This window comes from Chelmon rostratus, chromosome 9, assembly GCF_017976325.1.
Source record: "Chelmon rostratus isolate fCheRos1 chromosome 9, fCheRos1.pri, whole genome shotgun sequence".
NCBI lineage: Eukaryota > Metazoa > Chordata > Actinopteri > Chaetodontiformes > Chaetodontidae > Chelmon > Chelmon rostratus.
The window spans coordinates 23,277,832-23,302,684 of NC_055666.1; the positions used below are offsets into that span (position 1 = coordinate 23,277,832).

At 42.4% G+C, this 24,853-nt stretch overlaps 1 protein-coding gene across 7 annotated transcripts in view; it reads left to right on the forward strand.

Moving 5' to 3' along the window:
* Positions 1-24,853, forward strand: part of rapgef2b (Rap guanine nucleotide exchange factor 2b) — a 107,849-nt gene that overhangs the window by 61,819 nt on the left and 21,177 nt on the right. For 5 of the 7 annotated variants that reach the window (XM_041943797.1, XM_041943799.1, XM_041943802.1 and 2 more), the window contains 3 exons: positions 696-713; positions 18,894-19,025; positions 23,593-23,770. In XM_041943797.1, the coding sequence (XP_041799731.1) occupies positions 696-713; positions 18,894-19,025; positions 23,593-23,770 (328 nt within the window). The remainder of the gene's footprint in view (positions 1-695; positions 714-18,893; positions 19,026-23,592; positions 23,771-24,853) is intronic. The other 2 variants (XM_041943798.1, XM_041943803.1) reach the window with 1 other exon arrangement.

Sequence of the window (24,853 nt, forward strand, 5' to 3'; positions counted from 1 at the left end):
AAGGTGTTTAAGTTAATTTGGAAACGATAAAGTGATTTTTAAAACCACTACACATATAGCACCTTATAATTGGAGTCTTATTGTCTGTTTAGAGGTTGAAAATGTCCTGCAGTGGTAATGAGGAGGTTCAGAAGTTAAAGTGATCTGTTCAGTAATCTGCAGGCATGCTGAATGGAAAGATGTGAATGTGCAAGCTAAGAATAATAATGCGTATGTCTGTGTGTTCCCTACTTGTCCTTGGCTAAGAGCTGAGAAAGTTGAATTTTCACCTTGAAATTTCATTTGCCTGCGGTCCCAGAACAATGATAAAGATTTGGCCCGTAGGCTGATATAATCTTTGTTTTAATACAAATAAACGCATACCTTGAGTATTGAAAACAGTGGAATTGTGTGCTTTAGCATAGGAAATCTATTGTTTGCATAGAAATTAATGCAGCAGGGGAAGAAGTGAGAAGTTTTAGGGGTCATGCAAAGATCTTTGAACAGGGTTTCAGGATGCAGTCACATGCAGCTACATTCACTCTCTGTCTAAAATGGAATTTTTTTTCTCAGCTTGGTGCAGAACGCTGCATTTTAACATGTCAGTGCAGCTTTCACGCACTGTATCTCACATTCTCAACTGGCAAGTGGCATGTTTGATAACTTTAATCTCCTCTGCTTCTTTTCATGGCTCTCTCCTTTAACCTGGCTGCCAGGAATGCAATAAACCTCAGGTACTGTATCTATTAACAGTGTTGTGTTGTGTTCACTACGTGTCAGTGTGTCTGTTCTGCTTTTCTGCCTTTTCCAGCTGTCTGTGTTTGTGTTTCTGCTGGGGGTTTTATCTGCGTCTGTTCCCCATTTGTTGTATCTGTAGCTTCTGGTAGACTTCCTTAATAAATACCTTCCATTTGCTGGCATGGATGCTGATAAAGGCGAAGAGGGAAGCCTGCACCACACTCCAATTGTATTACCACAGCATCAACAGCAACATGAATTGAATTCTTATAAAACAGCCCTGATAAAAATGCTCTGTCTTCTGCTTCCATGCCTGTTATCCTGTTTGTGATCAGAAAAGCAAGCATGCTTGGTTGAGAATGGACTTCATCACGTTGCCGGGTGATGACAGAGAAATGATAAACATCACTCTCGTAGAGCTTATGGGCCTGTAAACTGAGATAATGGCAACAATTTAGCTGATTGATCTCAAACACTGTGCCTCTCTGCTGATGTGCTTGATAATGGTATTGACTGTCTTTAGGCTCTATGGATTATTATTATCCCTGCTGTGTGGGTGTGGTTCTGTTGGGTCTTGCCTCTCTGTTGAGATGATCTGCTGACGGCACTGTGAATGTGCTAAGTGTCTGATTATGATGGCTCTGAAAGACATTTATCCAAGCACGGCTATTTAGAAATTAACCAACCATATGCCTGCCCAGCATGGACGTTGCTTATAAAGCACATTAACATGGTATCACCATTCCCAGTTACAGTATGTGTTGACCCAGTATATATGACATCTAAATATTTCATCAGACAGTCCTGCAGTGTCCGAGCAGAAATGGATTTCAAGGAAGAGGTTGAAAAGATCAGAGCTCAAGGTGCTGAGCAGTCAGGCCTGCTGAGAAATGCGAGAGCGGAGAGAACAAACCTGCCACTCTCGGCCGCAGAAAAAGCCGAGCTCCTATTTTTAGAGCTGTCCTTTGTGACAACCTGCCCTGCTTCAGCTGTGCAGAGATACAAAAGCCTCAGTTTTGAATAGACATTGTGTAGGAACTGCAGCGGCGAAAGAAGAAACGGTTCATTGTACACTTTGTTTCCCTGCATTCTTGCCTCCAGCACTCCTTCATTTCAGGGTGTAGGTTCAGGATTGTTTAGAGTTTACGGCTGCACTTAACAATTATTTCATTATTGATCATTTGCTCTATAAAATGGCATGAAACAGAGAGGCCCATCTGAATTTCCCAAAGCCCAAGCTGACACATTCAGAGTGCTTGTTTTGTTGCAGTGCAAACTGCAAAGCTATTCAACTCTCTTTGACTTAAGAAGCTTTGAGCCAGTGAATAATTGGCTTTTTTTTTACCTAAAAAAGTGACAAACTATTAACCAAAAAATCATAAAATACTTACCAATTTATTTTCTGTCCAGCAAATAATCAATCAGTCGACTAATAGGTTCAGCTACAGAGCTTTTGCTGCTTATGCTTTTACTTTTATTTCTTAATCAGTAAAGACAATGAAGATAACTTGATTGTCAAACATGGTCATGGTGATTGATGAACAGAGGACATAGTTCATTTACTTCTGTCATAAGTAACCCAGTAAATATGCATTTTTATTTTCAGTTGCAGTGTGTCTTCCTTTGTTTTTCTATCTGTATCTCTCTCTCAGACAACAAAAGCAAAATCTGTGTTTCTAGTTATTAATAGCCAAATATCAGACATTATGCTTTGATGGAAATAGAAGTGATATTTTTGGTAGTGCTCATACTCCAGAATACGGCTGAAATGGTGCCTCGTGCGACTGAGAAAAATTAGCTACTCATTTACAAGTGGCTGTGGTTCATTTCTCAACCAGTGTTATCGAACACGCTTACTGACATTTGATGTGCTTTTCATGTCAGTTTTGACATTCAAAGACCTTTTTGAAAGTTGAGTATTTTCAATAGGCTTGACAGATGACATTTATTTTCGATGGTAATGAGCCTGCACGGTGAGGATAACAAAATACACTGTTTTTTTTTTTGTTTTTTTTGTGTCACTCACATTTGATCAAAATCCTTATAAAACAGTTCATAACAGAACTGTTTGATGTGTTCAATGTTGAGCTGGTGTTAGACAATGCTGGATGCTGCAGGAGATGCTTGAGATATTAATAACAATGCTGATTATGCTTGTCTGGTTAACTAAGGGTTAAAATATGAGTCTAAAAATAAAATTTGTAAAACTGTCTTGCATCTTGTTGAGTGCGCCGTCCTCTGGATGCATCTTAGCATTGAGAAAGACAGATGATAAGAACATGATGAAAGACTGGGATCACAGTGGTTTAGTGTTTTCAGTTCAGTTCGGAACAGCAGTGTGGCGTACAGACATTAAAAGGAGACTGTTATTAAACCTTCAGATAATGTTGCTGTATTTAAAAGTCTGTAACACTGCTGTTAGCCATGTGCATATCGAGCAATAAAATGGAGAATAAAACCGGAGCGATGTAATATCCTCTTAAAGTTGCACAATGTGATGAACTGTTAAGCTGTAAAGGACGATATCAATTAACACATCAAATTCAACATGAGCAATTATTGCTCACCCAGAGATCCATTTGTATCTGACTCGACACACCTTCCAACAAATCACTCTATAAAAGCAGTTCTAAATCCTGACATAATGACTTCCTGTCCCATCAAGGAATTATTCACTCTCTGCTCTCGACTCTTCCCTTTTGCACATTGTTTGCGATTATCCTTGAACTGGTTTTGGAATGAAGATTTGTCGTTTGCCTTTTGGTGTGGCCTGCTTCTGCTGTTGTTGTATGTATTTGTAGCTAGCTAGCCAAGTAGTTTGTGGGTATTTGAGAAAATCTGTGATCGCTCCAGCCCTAAAAGTGTTTTGCGATTGAATCACATTCTGATTCATCGAGGTTTCTGTTGTGAGAACCTGGTCTCTTGCTCTTTGTGTGATGGATTTCATCCCTAATGGTTTTTGAGAGGTACTGCAAATCATACAATAACACCACACTGTCTCCATTTGACCAGTTATTTTCAAAAATATGACAATATTTTCTACTAAGGTCTGTAGTGTCTTTAGAAGGTATAGCCAGAGCTGTGTTTTATGGCATGTCAGTGTTGGTATGTCCACATTCAGAGTGAATATATAGATATTAATGGTCAACAGAGATTGAATAATAATACTTTTGGTGATCTCTCGATTTTTCATCTAGTGTCATCATCAGGTTAGTTAATTTAAACACAAGATACTTGTGCTCAAAAAGAGGATTCATTCTCAGTGAAGAACCTTGGAGCTCTAATCTGCCTCTATACCTGCCAAAGAGCAGTGATTCCTAACACGTCTCTGGGGGTCATCAGGTGGAAACCTCCCTTCAACAGTGTTTCACCTACTTAGTCCCACTACACCTCCAGGAGGTTAGGCAGTGAACTCCGGCGTCCCAGAGTCACCCCCCCTAGTGCCAGTTCACACTGCTCCTACACAATCCAAACAGCACCGCCACGTTCAACTGACCCAGAGATGCTCCAGGTCGAAAAATTGTATTTATTCAATACTTCGGTTCATGACCAAACTTGCAAAAGTAATGACATTCCCATCAGCCTCAGGGGCACATTGTATTTCGTTTAATTACCAAATGTTATATGCTAACATGCTAATCTAAGATGGAGATCATGATAATACACATAATACGTGCAAAACATCAGCATGTGAGACGCATGCTGAAGTTAACATCTAGCTCAAAGCACAGCCTCACAGAACTGCTAGCATGGCCTTTGGATTTTAGCTGAACTCATGCATTTGACCTTCCGCAGTTAAAGATTACCTTTGCCCTTCTTTCTGTTTCTTTCTAATCTGGAATGGAAGGAAACAGGAACATTGGGAAAGAAACGCAGAGGTGAAACATGCTCCCTGTAGCTGACTGATGCACCAAGACCGCTTCATTCCACCCCCACCCTTCCTGTCATTGTGAAGTTAAAGACTTCCAGTTCATAACCTTCCACAGTTAGTCTGTAACCTGACCCGGAAACCTCTAGTTACTGATCAACTTTTCACTCACTTCCCAACAGTCTTACTTTGACACTTATTTTCCAAGAGCTTCTCTTTTCGTTCACTTTTTTTGATTTATGCACCTTGTAGCATGTGCAGGGGCACGACAGATGTTTTGCCCCTGTGAACCTACAAGTGTAATCTTTTAAACGTGCCTGGCTGCCTGCGTTTCTGCCAAATTATTTTCAGAGCCGCGTGCAGGTGACAACAGCTTGATAAATGAAATAATCCCCTGGGCTGTAGCAGCTATGAAAATGTAGTCTCTTTATTAGATCATCTTTCTCGTTCTAACAATGCTATTTAGAGCCGTCGTAATGGGACCGGCGTCAAGGATTAATGCACCGAGCTGGCAGACAGGAGGGCTGTGTTTTCCCTACATGAGGCGTTCTGTTGGCTTAGAAACAAATCCAGTGAACAAGGATAGACAGAGATCAATAAATCAGAGTACGTTGAGTTTGATCCTATAATAGCTCGTGTGTGTCCATGAGAAGTCGGGTGTCCTGTCGAAGTCTTCTTGAGAAAGGTGCTGAAAAACTGCTGCTCACTCATTGCAAGTCAAGTTGGATGCTCTGAGTTGGTTTTCTTTGTTCAAGCCATGGTTGATCCTTTTTTTCTGGGTTTTGTCCCCTCCTGGCTTTCTTGGTAACCACATCTTCTTTGTTAGAGATCCTCGTCTATGCTCCACAGTGTTCAATTTTATGGAAAAGCCTAGTAAATCTATATTTTTCATAATGTCGAAATATCCTGCTTAGAAGTATTGTGTCAGAATGTCTTGCTCTTCTGTGCCAAAAACTAGTAAAACACATGAATGAGCTAAGCATTGCACTGAGTAACATGTTTTTTTCGTAACCACGAACATGGGTACTGTAGTTTATGTTTGCTACCAACCTGCTCACCAGTGCGACAAATGTGAATTAATCCTCAGTTTAAGTAGTCCCTAATGAAATGCACAGTTTACTCGTTTGAGTAATGTTTGTGAAAAAGTTCATTCCCCAGCTGTTTCAGGAAATTATGAAAGCTTTTTGAAAAATGAAACTGCATATTTGTGACCAGTTTTTAAAGACTTACATCTTCAGAGGCTGCAGTGCCACAGACATGGGGGGGAGAAGTCTGGAGGTGTTCAGAGACAGTAGAACATTGCTGGTTTTGGCTTTTTCATGGTATTTGTTGGCAGTACAAAAATAATAGAATAACACAGGTCTCATCCATTTATTCTAAAAGTGTAAAAATCACCATTATCCACACCAAACCCATTCAAGTTAAATTTAATGCTTGATCATTTCAGTCATGCTTTTCATGGTGCTAGTGAAAACATTCACGCACAACTCCATTCTAAAAATGTAATGTTTCCCGGTTTATTCCTAAGCTGTTGTGGATAAGTTGTCTCAAAACACAGAAGTTCGGCTGAGGAACTGAAATACTGGATGAGGAACTGAGCCTCAGACATGCAGTCCAGATGTGACAAAGTTTGGTGGTTTGCTTATGTTTCTTGGATGGTCGTGAGTATGAATTATGTAATTCAGCTTGCTTTATCATGCCAAAGAACTGTTTTTATGTCAGCTGTGTGTTATGATTTTAACGCAGAAAAATGTCGTCTTGCTCTGCCGGTTGAATGCTATTTAAGTCATATTGACTAAAATCATCATCAAAATGCTTGAAATTCCAACTGGTGCCGTATACTGTGTGTACTGTGTATGAACATAAATTGCATAAAGCTGGGGTGTTAAATACAGTGGATTGTAGATGTTGCCATGTTTTGCTCTCATAACCCTTGACACACCTGCCTGTGTGTATGTGTATGTGTGTCATGTGTTTGTGCACAGTTGTGTCATCCAGCAGTGTAATGAGGTTTTTATGGCTCCAATGCTACGCATCAGCAAGCATAACACCATCACACGGCCTTCCCTATAAATGCATGGAACAGTTACAGCCACGCCGGGTTCACAGACTGTTTACAAATGGCAGATGAGGCACCGCCCCCCACTCTACCTCATGCATTTAGCACACACTGCAATTGAGCATGAGTGCATTAATGTTATTCTCAAGAGGCGTTTTTCACGTCACTGTCACAAGCCTCCAAGATCGATGCTCTCCTGCCTCGCTCCCTTTACTTTCAGCTTGTGATTAGTCAGTAAAAAAAAGATTAATTGGCTTGTTTGTTCCTAGAAAGCTTTAAACGAGGGGGGATGGGCAGGAAGGTCTCATATTCCCCAGACGTGACCCCGTTGCCGCGGTGATGTAATGACGCTCCGGTCCTCTCCCCCCAGCGATTGTTGGAGACGTTAATGATCGGGCTGCACAGAGAAGCACCTGAGCTTTTTTGTTGTTGTGATACATTACATCATGGCTCGGGGCAGGAGAGGTGATGTCATACCGGGTCTCCAGCGTTCCTCCTCCCCCTCAACCTCCTCCCACACACCTCCCCATTGCTTTGACTGGAGCAGCTCCAAAACCAGCGAGTAGTACGCTGCTTTCCAGGCATTGTCTGAGGCAGAGCAGCCACCATAACAACAAGCTCCAGCCTCAACTGTCTGCATACAAAAAAATCATTAATGTGTAAAATTCTCTTGGTTTTATTAGAAACGATTTTTAGTTTGAGTGTTTTGTGCATGTGGGTGTTTGTACAATTTTTCTGCACAGTTAACACCTGCGTCAAGTATGAAGCTCAGATTGAGAGTCATTATCCTTGAATATGAATGCAGATAATGTAGAGATGCAACTAGTTGGTTGACTTTCGAGCTATTGCCTGTAAAATGGTCCAAAAAAAAGTCCCATCACAAGTCCCCAGAAAGGTGACATCATCAGATATCTTATGTCCATTCAAAAGTCCCACACCCAAAAAATCACAATAAAATAAAATTGAAGTTAAGAGCAAATCTTCAAACTTCTGGACGCAAAGCCAATATTTCTGTATTTTTGCTCACTAAAGAACTTAATTATGAACATGGCAAAAAGTAGTTTTTTTAGTCGTTGGTCTAATTGATAAACTGACCAGTAGATTTAAAACTAAAATGATGGTTTAGTTGTTCATAAACCTTCATGTGCAAAGTATTGCAGTTGTGTTCTGTTACATTGTATTAAAGAAATTGACTTTTTCTGTCTCTTATATTTCAAAACGTCGAAATGAAGGAAAGGAAGAAATTAATAGTAGTGAAACAAGATAGCAGACATGATTGAAATTATTTCAGGAACATGGTGTGACAACAAAATGACAGGTTAGATAGAAAATGTGTAAAGTGTAAATTTTGACAGCTGTAGTTGGTGATATTAAGTCCTTTGTGTCTTGGTTGTGATCTGACTTCCTGATTAGGGACTTGAACTGGAGCGGGTCTGTTGTTTACTGTCCTGGTTGGCCTTTAAACCCCCATTGTTCACTCTCTCTTTTTTTTTTTTGTTCATTTTAAGTGCCGTCCTTACGTCTGTGTCTGTCAGAAGACCTTCATATATGGGACCTTTTACTCCATGTATCCAATATCCATAGGGTCTCTAGAGATATGGCCTACCGCTACAACACACACACACATGCATAAAGCACACACACATTTTCCCCTATTTGCTCTTGCTCTCGCGCAGCAGAGAGGTGTATGTGTGTTGTTTGCCTGTGACGCTGCTGCTCATTGTACTACAGCTGAGTAAAGGTGAAGTGGCAGTCTATTGCCACTTTTTCTGTCTCTACGCTTTTACACACACACACACACTCTCTCTCTCTCTCTCTCTCTCTCTCTCTCTCTCTCTCTCTCTCTCTCTCTCTCTCGTCTGCCCTCCCTCCTCCATTTCGCCATGTCTCGCTGTTTCCGTCGTCACAGCAACTGAAAGCCCTAGAGGGTGTGTAGGGGGCTGGGCAGGCGGGTGGGAAGCAGAGGGGGTTCGTGCTCGCAAAGTTGCCATGGCTATTCCAGCTGAGTGACAGTGACAGAGTGACATCATCGCTGCCAGTCTGTGTGTTTCGCTGCTGTGGGCACATTTTGAGCTTGTTTTTCCCTCCTGTATCTTCCAGCTCCATCTCCCTCTTTTACTCCTCCACTCAAGGAATGATCCTACTCTCACTTTCTCTCTGTTTGCTCCCTCTTTTACTCACTCTCACTCTCTCAAGAGGAAGCACTGCTGTCTCCGTTTCTGTCTCCCCGCCCAGGAAATGGCTTTCCTTCATCCCGTTACTATGCCAACCGGCTCCAGCCGCGGTCTTGTGCCGAAGTGAGCGTGATAATGGCATTACTCCCACTGTGCTCCTCTCCTCCCTCCATGCCTTCTATCACCCATCCATCTATCTATCTACCTTTTGATTTTTTTTTCTTCCTCCCACCGCTCCACCGTGTACCAGCTCTTTCCTGCCGTTTTGCTTTTCGTGTCATCCCATTTCATCTCTCCCTCTCATCTCTCGGCCTCGCTTTCATTTTCTCATCCGCCCTTCTCCTCTTCCCATCTCTCCATCTGCGCTGGGGGTGTTGTAAGCCCCTCCAGAGGAAGCACAGCCACAGTGGCTGCTCTTACAGCATCACTGTCTGGCAGGGAGGAGGTCCTTACTCCCCCTCCCTCCATCTCCCCCCTCGCCCACCACCAGCACTAACACCACCACCCTCCCCTCCCCTCCTCCACCCCTGACACACATACACACATCCCCCTGCTCTCGTTACAAACAAACCGCTGGGTTTAACGTACAGTACCTCGGTGGAGGCTGCAGGCGTCTCGGTCTTCAAATAATGTAATGGTGCATAAAGGCGTTTGCGTGTGCGTGTGTGGAGCTTTACTTTCCGTAGAGGGAGGGGAGAAGGAGAGATAGAGAGGGAAGGCGGAGGGAGCAAACGTGAGTGAAAGTGTTGTCAGCCATTTTTTCTCCTGTTTTTTCTTTTTTCTCCTGTTTTCTGCTTTATTATCGGCGCGCTGCTGCTCTCCGGCCGGAGATGTGATTGTCAAGTGCGCGGAGAGCAGAAGCCGGCTCGTCTCAGTTTGGATAAAAGGATATTTTTTTTCCCCACCTCTTTCTCTCCTCCTCCTCCACCTCCTCTGTGGGTTTAAGATATTTCTGTGGGAGGCAGCGGGGAGGCTGGAATAAACGCAGGAGCTGGTGTTGGTTTGGGGAGTCTAATCAGGCGAAGGAACCGCGGAGACTCCCAGAACTGTCAAGCCGCCGCCTCCTTCCAGAGAGACGGCGCAGCCGGGGGAGGGGAGAGGGGTTGCATGAAGATGGGGGTCTATGCTGTAGCATAGAGCAGGTCCGGGATGTTAGATTTTAGCCCGGCGAACATTTTTTCATTATGAAACCATTAGCAGCATCAGACAGCAATGGAGTCCCGAGCCAGCAAGATAAAACCCCGGTAAGTAGCCTATCGACGTGCAGCGTTTTCTCTCCGTCTTTCTTTTTCTTCTCTCTCTCTCTCTCTCCCTCTCCCTCATTTATAACCCACTAGATATGATTACCGTCCCTATAATGGATGTGCATCGGATTTCTATCGAGCCTCTGCAAGACGAATGGACGCAGGGCAGGCCAAGGACGCGACAGAAACCCGAACGGGCTCACCAGAGGCGGATCACTGCCCCGTCGAGCCTCCGATGTGTGTCAGTGTGTTGTACTAGAAACGGCCGCCATGTGCTTGCTGTCACTCACGCGCGCAGACACACGCACACTCGCGTGGATTTAAGGACTCTATTGATCTTGCAGGCCTCGCAGCCGAGGTCCCCGCAAACTAGCAGGTTATCAAAATATCGGAATATGTTTTATTAGACGTGATTCATAGACTCATTAAACGTCCTCCTGCGCACATTTAATGACGATGAGTTAAAGGCGCACACACATCCAGCGGTGCAGATGTGTGTGCGTGTGTTTAACGACCGACGTCTCTGGCCTCGTTATGTTTTACGACGCACTGAGGTGGCAATGCTTGATCGTAGGCCCATGAGAAATACACCACGCCAGGTGTCGTTTGCATCGGAGAAAATAGTGCAAGTGATCGATCAGGGTGGTGAGACGGGAGGTGATGTCATGCGCGATGAGGTGAACATGCCCTAATTTCAGTTATCGCACCTTTTAACCTCCAGGAGCTGTTGATAATATTATGGTGCATGAAGCTAAACGTTGCTTTAAGTAGAAAATGACTGAATCGACCTTTTATATGAATATAGTCGATGTTTTTGGGTGCTTTTAAGTGTTTCTGCCTGTCAGTGATCACCAGCTGAAGCACTGGTTTGACCCTCTGGTTTATTTAGTGCTGCTGCTGGTGGCGCTGTCCGTGGTGCTGGAAGCAGCCAGCAGCTGCAGCAGACACTCGGAGGCCTGAGCTGATCTGCACTTGAACGGTAAACGGATTGATCGGCTGTCAGCGCCTCTGGCATCACTCACACACCGGGACCACACACATGCACACACAGAGGCAGGGCTGTAAATCACGCTGATGGACGGTTCCTGGATCGCAGAGCACAGATGCCGCACGAAAAATCACCTTAATATTCCTATAATAGTCATAGATGTGTCGTGGTTGATGACATACCTCATCCGCTCTCCTCGCAGTGCGTGTAGCTTCCTTCTGGGAGGCCTTGTAGGATACCAAGAGCACCAGAAATCTTTTTAGTCAAATTAATTTCTAAAATGTGTCAAACTACATATTTGCCTATTTTAACATCTTTTCTTAACAATTTTTGATTAAGTGTGTATTTTCTGAAGTTCATACATGTAAATGCAATGTATTTTCTACCTTTTTTATGTTTTTATGTGCCATGTATCGCCAAAAGCAGCTATACAGTGTGGAATGTTTTCTATAGCAACTCTCTGATTGTATGAGCTTATATGGACTTCATACAATGTGGTACTCAACTGTATGTTAATGCTGACTATACCTTGATATCAGCACTATTAGCATTTCTTGCTAATATGGTATGGTTGTAATAATCTATAGTCCTCAGGATGTAGTGTCATTTGAGTAATACCCTTGTTAAAATAGATATTTCAACATTCATTTGACTGGTTTTCCAGGAATCTAGCAAAAGTACTCATCTTAGTGACTAGTAGCCACTTTTCACACTTAAAATAATTTATCAGAAGGTTACTTTCAAAAACAGCACATGTGCCATCAAGAAGCACATCTTTCAGCTTCAAGTTATTGGCAGAACAGAACATGATGCCAGCCGCCCAACACACAACCACCTCACGTCAGACAAAACAAGCAGAAAATCCAGCAAGCCAACACAAAAGGCAATTATGTAAAACACAGAGAAACATCAGTGCAATAATCTAAGTTTGGCACGTTTTACATTTGGCTGTCTTTCAGCACGTGGAAGTTGGCTACTTATTCTGTAGTCAGGCTGGAAATTTTGTCTGGAGGTATTTTATTTTGGCAGTGATTTTTAAAATTTTGTTTTTGTTTTGTTTTTTCATGAGGACGAGCTCCTGTCTCTCTTTTTTTCTTTCTCTGTCCTCTCTCCCTGCCCCTTCGTTTGAGTTTTGTTTTCTTATGTTTTTAGCATACAAATGGAGGCTTGTGTAAATATTCATTTAGCCCAGCAGGAAACCCACCAAGGGTTGAGTCAATAAGAGCCACTAAATCTTATTACAGTAATGACATCACCACAGTAGGCTCATGACTATTGGCTGCTATATGTGTAATTCCCTAACTGCTTATATTTCCTCTGGAGACCTGCAATTTCCATTCTTATAGCTGCATTTACTCTTTACTGCAACAAGGCACATGTTGACTTCCACCATCATAGTGCAATTCTTGCTGATTTACGATGGACGTTTATGGCTTTATCTCTTGGCCTTCAATGCCGTCTCCTTATCTTTGAACCTTTTATTGAATTAATATATGAACTAAAGACATGTGCCCAAATGTTTTAGCTGCACACGGCTTGAATAATAAATCAGATAGACATTGTATCTGGAGATGAAACCCTTCTCTGTACTGCTAGTATAGCATGTTTTTTCTTTATTTACTGTAGTTGACATTTGTCTACCAGAGCCTTTATAATCTTGTTTACAGCTGGCAGCAATATGAAAACTGTGTAAACAAACATATGTTTTGCAGATTTATTGATAGGTTGCTATCCACAAGCATACTTGAGGCAGAAGAGCTTGTTTTTTTATAGTAATGTGCATCAGGAACAACAATGATTGTGATAGCGGTATAGTGGACCGTATTCCTCATTTTAGGTAATCATCTCCCCTTGTCTCACTGTTGGCTTGTGTGGTACTGACTGGTGGAGCTGTAACTAGGGAGGGGAAAGCCCATAGAGCATATCAGGCCCATTTAATCGGACACCCTGCCGAAAGGGTTTTAATCTCTTGATCCGCGAGGCTCAGGAAAGCGAGAAGCTGCCACCATGGTCAGGGGAAACTCTGGGTTGCGCCTGCTGTCTCTTAGCCTTCCAACGTTGGCGCCACTCCATTTTTTAACAAGTACACAAAGTTAAAACCACATGTGAAATGGGTACAGGAGCAGTGCTGCTTCAGGCAGCTTTGAGCTGCTTGAATTCAGAAAGAAAAATCTTTTTGTTGTTGTGCTTTGCTCCGTAATTTAAACCTATTAAGCCAACAATTTGAATTTGACTCCTTGCAGCAGAAGTATAAGGTTTTTTTGAGACTCCGTAATGCTTTGTACACCATGGATGGGTGCATTTGTTTGAGCTTGGCCACCTGCAATATTGGACATCTAGTGTAGTGGCACAGATTCACCCCCAGCACATAAAGGCGGTAAAGAGATTGAGAGCCAGCCAGCGCTTCCACCCAGGGCTTCCACCCAGCAATCTAGGTCATTAGGTCTACAGTGTAATTTAAGGAGCGCCACATCTGCTCACATGTAGGCAGAACTGGGTGTTGTGGCTCGAGCATTAGAGCGATGCCTAATCCTCCTGTGACAGCTGATTGTACGAGTTTTCAGCTCGCGGTTCTGCGGAGCTCACTTCGTGTGTTTGCGAGAGAGCATTGAATTCAGAGCAAAGGAGCGCAGAGAGATCTATGTAAGGTAGGAATATAATCGCAATTTCATGCTGTGGTTGATGGTGAGCTTGTCACTGATAGATTGAAACAATAGCCTGCTGGTTCAGACGCTGCGGATCGATTGGGGTTAACATTGCACTGTACATGCATTGCCATGTCGTCGTGTCACTGATTGGAAAAGTTTAATGAGCGCATGTCATTATTGTTGTGCTGGCATCCATCTTGGCCCAGTCTCTTGCATGCCATTGGGCTGAAGAGGTCAATGGACCACATGCTTATAGAGTGAATGGACTCTGGCTTATTGACCAACAGACGGATGACCTAAATGAGTGGAGAGAAAGGATTAAGTGTTTATTATCCTCTCTCTTTATCCCTCTTTCTCGCACTGCCCTTTATCTCTCCTTCTTTTCGGGGGGAGGGGCTTGTAGTTTAGGGGGTTTGTTGGGAGGATGTGGGACCTTTCTAGCTGTTTGTGGATGTTATTATTGACATGCACACCAGTCCAGTGCCTGGCTGGAAGGCCATATCGACACACTCCGCATGACCAGTCTTGTACTCTCAATAATGACAATATTCCATTAGTTTACCCTCGGTGCACTTCCATTTATTGAATTTGCAACCAGAATTTTAAGAACAATCTCGGCATTTACTTCATGTTGAGATTGGCTATGTGGCATTGTTGTTTTCTTTTGTTTAAACGTGTATATTCTTCTACAGTGACCTGCAAAAGATTGGGTCAAAATTTCAGTTATTGCTAAGCGAGTAAAAGATGACCAGTTTTCCACACTGCATAAAGTTAAAGATTCTTTTCAACATTTTAAGCAAGATTAGTGTATTTTTGTTCTGTACAATTTTTGAATGCAAAAAAGGAGTTTGTTTGGCTTGTTTGCAATCGTTGATCGTCATGTGATGCACATTTCAAAGTTTTATAAATACTTTGACTCCTCAAACCTTCTCCCAGCAATCAGCAGCCGTGGGCTCCTCTAAGCAGCTGCCTTGCACACTTAAAAGTAAACTAATTGATGCCCACAGAGCAGCCGAAGGCTATAAGATGATAGCCTTCTTATCGGCTTCAGGTAGCCCTTTCCTCAGTTTGTAATGTTATTAAGAAATGGCAGTTAACGGGAACGATGGAGGTCAAGTAGAGGTCTGCAAGACGGAAGACAAAGAAAACTTTCCAAGAAAACTGCTCGTAGGTTTGCAAGAAAGGCAAATCAAACCCCCTGTTTGACTGCGAAAGACCTTCATGAAGATTTAACAGACTGAAGTAGGGGTGCACTGTTCTACTGTGCAGCGACACCTGCACAAATATGACCTTAGTGGCAAAGTCCTCACCGCAAAATTCAATGTCAGAAGTTTGCAAAGCAATATCTAAATCAGCGTGATGCAGCTTGGAAACAACTGGTGAAGTTAAAATGAGAACTTTTTGGCCACAATGAGTAAAGATTTACTTGGAAAGAATAAGGTTGATGATATTTTATAGTTTTGTTATTGTCAACAAATAACAGCCCCTCTCAGCCCCAAACACATTCATTTCTATAGTAGACATAAATCTTTAAAAACAGGCCACGGATACATACTTTCATTTTAAAATGGCAGAATAATGATAAATAGATAGAAAAGCACAGGATACTGGAGTTTTTATCAAACACTAGTCAAACAAAAGGAGGTGTCCTTTAATATTAGAATGGCTTATATTTAACATTTATTTATATTTTGACTATAGATTATTGTTGTTTGTTGCTGTTGATACTCTTCTCTCATCCATTGGTTTCTGGCTGGAAACCAAACATCATTTGAAATAACAATAAAGCCGAAGTTAGATTAAAGCCTGAAAGCCACAGCACTCATACAACAAACGTCTAATAATAAATATAAATTGTCATAGTAGTAGCTCCAACATAGCTTCGCTTCTGAGGTTTATATTACGTGAGAGTGATATACAGGACCATAATCCCTTTTGGTCCCAAAAGTGATCAGAAGGAAATGTGATGAGGCTTTATCACTGCAGTTTCAAACAGACAAAGAGATTCGTCACACTGACACAATATTGTCCAGCCCGTAATAATAACGTGGAAATCAGCTGGAGGCGTTCAGAGTGAAGTCGACCAGACAAGGGGATGGGAAATAGCAGCCTGAGGGGGGTTAGTGACTGACTGGGCCCTCCGGTCGACCATTTTAGTTAGTGCAGCCAGCCAGATAATTAAACGTGATGGCAATCTTTGACACAGTGTAGTCACATCACACCTCAGTGCCACAGGAGCTGCACTGTCTGGCTCTCAGCCTCCTGTCACTGAAACATAAAGGTGCTTTGTGACAAGATACATCTTATTTTCTAATTCCCTCCCCGCAAACAACTCAGAAAGGCCTCCAAGTATCCCACCACACCTTCTGCAAATCAGTTCACTGCCACAGCACCTTCAAGCTCTTCAGTTTTGATGTGGCTCTGTCTCAAAGGGCAGACCATGAACAGCGAGAAGCGTTTTAGTCAAAGCTAGTTTCCAGTCTTCCACAGTGATAATGCTGGCAGCAGCACACTTTTCCTCCCATTTCCAAAACTCTTTAATGAAGCTGTAATGCAGATGAGTGCTTCAGAGGCTGTGACGACGGGCGTTTTCCTAGAGTACGTTCGAGAGTAGATGACAGCTCAAACCCATTTACTTGCAAATGAACCTCCCAAGACGTATTCCTATCCAATCTATTCCATTTGTCATCCAAGTGCGACTTGAAGCTGATTCCCAAAAATTATTTGAGGCGGTGCAGTTATAGTGCATTTTGAGGCAGATGACACAGACACCCAGACGACTGTACTTCAGATACCATTTTACTTCTAACAGCTCACATGAGAAGAGCTGAACGCCTGGCTGCACAATCTGTCCACCGTCACACTTTCATCAGGATTTATTGGAGCAAAGGTTATCTTTTTTCTATGAAATTCATCGTCTGGCCTCTATTTACTGGCCCTTATCAAAGCTGGGTTAAAAGATCCTACTGCCGTGAAGAAACGTTTAAAGTCACAGTACATAAATAGAAATTACAATTTTTGTTTACTATCCACATGTCAGATCATAAAGCATATTGAAAAAACTGTAAACTAGCTCTCTAGCTGCTTAGATTTAGCTCTGATATCATATGATGAATGAAGCAACCTAGTTCAATCAGCCACATTTGACTTTTAGGTGTGAAAATGTAATATTGATGATCTTCCACAGCCAGCAGTGGAGTTGGAAGCGGCTCAGAGCGGTCTCCCTGCTGAGTATCAAATATATATTGGTAAATAAAACATTTTGCCATAAAATATTCACGTGTATAGACCCCGTGAACCAGTTTACGCAGTTTGATTAAATTCATAATTCACCCCTCTGGCAATTCTAGCCAGATGAAATGAGTTTCATTCAAAAACACTGTATATTGTGCACGTTTAAAATGATATTAGAAATGTCTGTTGAAATGAAATGTTAACCATAATATTTGCTTGAGATTTACAGACGGTAAATTAACCATGTGTTGATATGTTTTAATTAAAGGGCTTGAGATCGAACAATTTTCTTCTTCTTCTCGAACTGTGGATTAGTTTGAGACCAAAGTGCTGCACCTAATGATTGCTGATTATTTTCCCAGTTATTCGATTAATCATTTTGTGTGCGGAATATCAGAAAATAGTTTAAAAAACGCCCTGTATAATTCCCAGGGCCCAAGGTGTTTTGGTTTTGTCTACTTAGCAGTCCAAAACCCCCAAATATTAAATTTCTAATGATAAAAAACAGAGAAAAGCAGAAAATACTACCTGTGGCTTTCCTGATACAGTCCTGAAACTCATGCACAGCTGCACTTCTTTTAAACAGTTGTATTTTACTTGATTTTATGCATTCTATGTACTGTTTATATCCTATTTTTACTATTATTGTGCATGCAATTTCCTTGTTGTAAAGCACTTTGAGAGCCATTCTTTTATGAAAGAATCTATACAAATAACTTTTATTATTCTTATTGTTATTATTACTCAGATATAAGGAGCTGGCACCAGCAAATGTTTGGCATTTTCGCATGAAAAGTGGCTCAAACAATTTACCCATTATCAAGTATCATAGTTGCAGATAAGTTTCTGTCAATCATCTGATTATTTCAGCTCTGACATTATACATATGCAGTGCAGCGTGTTCTTCAGATAAGCCACTAAAGCTGTTGCCGTGCTAACTACTCTACTTGTTTTTGTTTCATTCATCTGCCTCTTTAAACGTCAGCAGGGGGTTTCGGATGTATTTTACATTTCAGGGTCATCTCCATAGAGAAGTGGGTTGGCTCATTTATAATGTAATGTTAGCTAATTACGGCGGGGCTTTCTGGTTCTTTATACAGTATGAATTACTCAGAAAGGGTTTCCCCCATTACCGCCTGGTGTTCGTTTAGGTTATGCGAGTTGCGCGCTTTAATTAGGGTGTTTCCTTGATGTATGCAGAGCTTCTTGTTGGTTTGCTCAGTTCTTAAAAAAGAAGCTCCAGCGTAGTTAACAGCTAACAGCTGATATCAGGAGCTGTAAAAAAGGAAAACACCCAGTCACTTCACTTTTCATTCTGCCAGTTGAGGTTCATGAGACCTGTTCGACTCCCCAGACTTTCTGATAAACAGACAGCAGGGTTAGTGTGCTCTTTAACATAGAGGAGACTTTTTTCTGTCCTATGTTGTGTTAAACTTGATAAATGCATTCGACTGGTTCTGTGAGTTGGATGATTTAATTAACATCTGCTGTTCTGCCTTTCTCTGGCTTTGATAAGAAATTATGTTGTTAGTTGAGCTCTAGCAGTGGGACTAATTAATATTTCTGTTCTGTTAACATTGTATTATCACAGCTGTGGAATAAAGATAATCCACAGTATTCATGAATAGAATTGAGTTTATGAGTGTTTTTAAATACTTTTCAGTTAAAATTAATGGGGCAGTATTTTTTGTAGTTCGTGTATAATTCAAATGCAAAAAATACAATATTTTCTTTCATCCGCCACAGTTCAGTTCATTAAGTATTTTGCTTAAACAATAGTAATAAGAGCAAGGATTGACTGAAATACAAATATTTCCACTTTATTTTCAGACACATGCTGCTAAGTGTGTTTCCACATGGCTTGCAGTCAGCATGAGTGTTAGCGTGAGTGACCAGTGGTGGCGGCTGAGCTGGCTGATACTGACCATCTGTGTGTATGTTGTGTGTGTGTGTATGTGCAGCTCCCCGCAGACTTCAGCAGACTTCACCTGGCCGACGGCTTGCACCCACAGGTGACCCACGTCTCCTCCAGCCACTCAGGATGTAGTATCACCAGCGACTCTGGAAGCAGCAGCCTGTCAGACATTTACCAGGTAAGGACGCCCCCCCCCCCCCCAATGGCGCTGGATCCCCAGTCTGGACTCACCTGGATAGTTCAGTAGGTGTGATCGTCAACTAGATGAACAGCGAACAGAGTCGTAAAGTTCATTTGTAGTTAAACCTCCCCCAGTCTAGCTAGGGTCGTTGTTCATAAGCTAATTTAATTTATTTTCCCCTTTAAACATGAAAGCACTTGAAGGAAATGCGCTTCTTTGTTTCTTTTTGAGAGTTATATGCATGTAGAGTAATATGTTTATGAGTGAGCTTTAGAGGCAGTTTTGTTACCCTTTGGACCTTTTCCAGTCTTTGAGCTAACCTTAAGCTAAGCTAACCAGCTGTAGCTAGCTTTACTTTTATTGTACACAAACATGACAGTGGTATAAAACTTCTCATGTAACTCTCAGCAACAAAGCCAAAGAAGCATATTTCCCTCAAAGTATTCCTATATGGGACTACAGAAGAGTAAATTTCAAACTAGTGAGTAGTTAGCTTGTATAAAATCAACTGCTAGCTAATTTCCTATCTGAGGATAATTCTGCGTGGACAAATCAAATAAGAAGGTTGGGTTGGTAAAACTCTCCTTGGTGAAATTACAGATATACCTGTGGGACTGCAGGTTAGTCTCGTGAAGTAGGACAAGAGAATGTGGGAAAGAATGCAAAAGCTTGGCAGACGAAAAGGCTAAAAGACACTAATAGGACACTGTCACTGCTCAGCGGGAGGCGGGCAGACAGGCTGGTGGCTGCTAGCAGGTGGTGCAGCCTACATCCTGACTCCTGCTCTGCCTCTCATTACCTCAAAGCAGAGGTACAGAACCCTGGCGGAGCTGTGACGCACAGCCTCGTGCGATAAGGAGCTTTATGAGCAATTTTTATGCTGAAATAATACGCAGACTTTACAGAATGTGTTTTTTGTGGTTTGAGTGTGACTAAGGTAATAAATAAGTAACGCTGAAGGAATAATAAAGAAAATATTTAAGAATTTCCAACCTTGCCTCCCCCAGAGGTGAATAAAGCATGATTTAGCTCAAAAGAACACACACACACACACACACACACACAATCTCGTGACTGTGGACAACGTGGCCCAAACCCTGCAACTAATCCTCTTAACACAGAGCACCCACCCTATTGGCTCCTAATTCTGTCACCTGCTGTGTGCCTGTGTGCCTGTGTGCCTGTGTGTGTGTGTGTGTGTGTGTGTGTGTGTGTGTGTGTGTGTGTGTGTGTGTGTGTGTGTGTTTGTTTGGAAGCGTGTTTGTGGCTGTGCTCTGGAGCATCAGTCAGAATCGAGTTGTGTCGTACGGACCTCTTCTCGGCTCGTCTTTGCTGGGGTGTTAGATCAGGTTGTTTGAATGCAGCTTTGTAATTGCGTGTTAGGCCTGTGTGAGCGTGTGCTATCGTAGAGGTCTGTGTTTGTATGTTTGGCCATGCTGCGGCTGGCTGAGGCAGGTTGAACAGGCTCTACTGTCCCCAATCTGTGATCCTGGTTTTACAGCCATCTGCTAGCAGCTCTGTGTCTCTGTCTCTTGATTTCTCTCTGAGACACACTTCTGTCCTGTTTTCTCTTCCTTCCTCCTTCCTCCTTCCTCCGCTCAAACAGCTCTTCATCTACCTGGAGCGGCAGCTGCTCTGTCTCTGGCTGCTGTATCTACTCAGACTCCTTGCCTTAACTTGCTTTGTCTCAATCTCGGCGTCACGTGTGATCAAACTTGTCTGCTCAGCCCGCTGGGGAGCTACATGCACATGTGTGCTTGTGCTACATCTAGCTTACCTATTGGAAGATTTTGTCAAGTATGAAAGCTGTTTTTTCTGTGCACATTCCTTCGCAGTTCCACGTGCATGCTTTCAAATGAGTGCTGAAACAATTAGTCAATTGATAGAAAATTAAATCTGCAACTCTTTTGATAATCGTTAAATCCTTTGAGTCCATTTTGAAGCAGGAAAGCCAAATATTTACTGAAAAATGCAGCCCTGTTTCCTTTCAATAACAGTTTACTTGTCAAGAGAAAGCTCAAACAGTTGAGCAGTTACAACCATGCATGTAACTAGTTACATATGTATGTCTTTGGGTTGCGATTAGTTTAAATGAAAAATTTGTGCTTTATAGTTTTATTTGAATACGTTTTCGAGGCCAGAGGAAGTAAAATGATCCAGTAATTCTGTCTGAAAAGAAAATAACATAATTTTATTTTGCAGAAATATTTCTTTTTCTCTCTCCTCTTAAACACTGCTGGGGGTTACTACTGCACCACCCCTGTAAGGAGGATTTAGTGGCAGTTAAATAAAGGAGATAAGTACTTTTACTGTTACCAGTCAGTCTGTAGGGTTGGACTGCTTCTGATCACAGGCCTCTTCTCCCCTAATGTTTAGACCACTCACACTCAGCACACAAAATTAAAATGTACAAGCATTAAAAATGGAGAAAAGGATTAAAATTCATCTTACTATCCCAGAGAATCCGGCACGACTCCCCAAACTCTTGGTTTTATGCAACATTGTTTTTTTATCGCTAGCTAAAGTTGCACCCCGCAGGTCTCAGAATTGATAATGTGACGGAGTAGATCACTAGCGTTGTTTGTGGTCTTAATTTGGGGTGTTTTTAAATAAACAGATCAGGGGAGACCTGGTTCTTTACACTTGAGACCACAGGAAATTGAGTTGGGTACAGATTTTTGATGGGAAGCACTGAATAGTTGAACCACAGGTCCACCCTGCTGCTCTAATCTCCACAGCCTCCTTTGTCCTCTACAATTGATGCACCCCATGATGAGTCCCACATCACTCTCACGTCACCGGCAACATGGTGCACTGTTTTGTGTCTGAATAAATCATGAAATTGGTCCTTCAGAAGGACTTTGAAAGCATTGATCCAAGAATAGCTCTGATGAAATATTAACAGCACCTGACTTGCCCACTGCCTCTTAATGCTTACTGCACATTTATGGATTTTTGATGCATAGGTGACACGAAAACGAGCGTGCATGCAGATATAAAGGTACACAGGCAACCTTTGTTTAAATACAGCATGCTGGCTCTCAGATAAGTTATCTTCTTGTGGTGTGTGAAGTGTTTTTACACCCTGTTAAAATCAAATCAAGTCATCTCCACTTCCCTTTTGTTGATTGATGTTTGTTCCATAATATATTTTCTGCAGATAACAAGTGTGGTGAACCTGTCCAGTGTGCAGAAAATGAACAATGAATATGCAGCTGCCTGGGGTTTTAAGGCAAAGGGTGCCCTGGGAATGCTACTCAAATTTTTTAAAGAAGTCCTTCCATTGATTCTAGATTTCTTTTTGTCTGTTTTTATTGATTAATTTCATTTTAAGATAAGATATACGATACACTTGCCTACTGCTCCTCACTTAATCTGTGAAAAGGCCTCACACAGGCTCCCAGATCATCTGCCCCGCCCACCAGGGTGTGTGTGCACTGGTGACGCCCAAATGGCCACTCAGACACCGGCCTGAATCATTAATGAGCCTTTTGCACATGGCGTTTGAGGAGAAATGACATAGGGTTTCTGTAAGAGACCAGGCGCGGGGACTCTGAGCCTTGAAAAATTAAAAGCAGGCTGACAGTCTGGGAGGTGAAGATGCGTCTGGCGCTGGGATTTTGCGGACAGTTTGCAAAGACAACCTTTTCTGCTCTTTCTGTTAAGAAGCTTGAGGTTGGGCACCTTATCGAGGTAAGAAGGGTTGTTTTTGAACTGGGAGGTTGTAAAAGGGATGATGCTTTGTTGTCACTTTTCTCAACTGCTTTGGTTTGTTCTGAAATGTTTCATGCTGTGTGAGCATGAACCAGGCAGTATGGCCCCTCTTGTCATTTATCGAAATATTTCCTTTGATGATACCAGAGGAGCTCCATTAGTATCACTCCTGCACAATTCATTGCATTACTTTCATTCCTCATCTCGGTTCATTCTCCCAGCTTCACACATATTTCATCTTGTGCTTTCAAAGATCTGGCTGTGAGGCAGGCGGTGGAGTTTGCTGAGGGGGGAGAGGAGAGGAAAGTTAGGAGTTAATTAGCTTGTTACTATGCATAGCAGACTGTTTGGTATGCAGTGTTGATGCCTGTCTTTCTCATACTGTACTGAATACTTCTAATCTAGTTCATGAAATGGGTCAAATCTGTTTTACAGAGGCTCTTTTTTATTTTGCTTTTGGTTGGAAATGCTCTGTTTCGCAGCTGATGTTTGTACTATGAAAGGATTTCAGCAGTGTGTCTATGCTATGCAACCTGCACCTCTGTATCCTTATTCCAGAATTTTTACACTGGCTCTTTACACTGAGTTTAAATACGAGTTTGGTCACTGTCTTGGGCAGCAGCTGCCAACATTTTATTCCCTTTATTGTTTATAAGAGCATGCGGGTAGGTGGCTCACTGTCTCACTCAAAGACGTGGCTGTGGACGGACGTGCTTGTTCACCTGAACTGAACTGGTTATGGACAGCCAGCTGGTTGCCAACTGCTGATGTTGGATGGAGACACCAAATCCCTCACCATGTTTAGCTTTAATCACAGATAACTGAATCATGTCTTGTTTACTGTCTCCAGGCCACAGAAAACGAACCAGGTGACATGGACCTGAGTGGCTTACCAGAGACCGCCGTCGACTCGGAGGAGGACGACGATGAGGAGGACATCGAGCGAGCGTCGGACCCCCTCATGAGCCGGGACATCGTGCGGGACTGTCTGGAGAAGGACCCCATGGACAGAACCGACGATGACATAGGTGAGCACCCATTCTGGGGTTTTATTCTGTCTTTTTGTTTGTGCCATAACAAACTGAATATGGAACAGTTTTTGCCTTACAGTCTAAATTATTATTAGCATTGCAGGTAAAGTTATTTTACCATGCAATGTTAACTTTTAAAAATATCATATCTATTTCTATGAATGCCTCAGTGTCGCATCTTTGCAAGACTTCTTAGGAGAGAGGGGTGTGTTTTCAAAGATATCAGTGAAAAGCACAAGCAGTGATGTTCCCGGCTGAGGCTGTACTTCTTGTCCCAATTTTAGAATAATTTAGTGCTCCATAAAAGCCACCCCCCACCCCCTTCTTATTTAAATCGGTCACATTAAATTTACATTTGTCTGAAGCTTTTTTTGCTCTCCTGCTCTCATTTACGATGTAGGCTTTCGAGTAATTCTCAAAGCCACATCAGGCTTGCAGTATCATATCCCTTAAAGCCATGACTCAACTCCAGTGATGATGATAGGCAAAAAAAAAAAAGAAATACACACTCTCAGAGCTTAGCTACAGATGTGGACTGGGGGTGGATGATGAACTGGATGTAGAGAGTGAGTGCCAGCCGTTCTCCCCCTCCCCCTCTTGCTGATTCCCCCCGCGGTACACCCCTCCCTCCGCCGGCAGGCTTTCTAGGTCACTCCGGCACATCCTCTCGCCTCACCTCTCCCAACACATTAAACTTTCAGTCCTTCCGCAGCTTCACACATGACGCTGTTGCCATGCCAAGCACAGGTCAGCCAGAACGCCAGACTGCCAGAAGGGCAGAGCTGGTTGGTAGATGGGGGGGCAGCACCTCAGTGTAGGGTGCTGCAGAATGTCTTGTGCCTTGGATTATACATGGCATTTCCCTTGGCAGCACACCCAGCATTAAAGCCATTCACCCAAATACTAAAACAACATATTTTCTTATCGTGCTCATACTGTAGATTTGGTTTGATGTGCTCAGCTTTTAAATGATCCTGCTCTGAAATATCTTCCATCATCCCAGTGCAAAGGAGGTGAAAGGGATTTTGAGTGTGCAGCAACTTCCCCTGGTTTCTCTGCATGATCCACAGACCTTGCCGT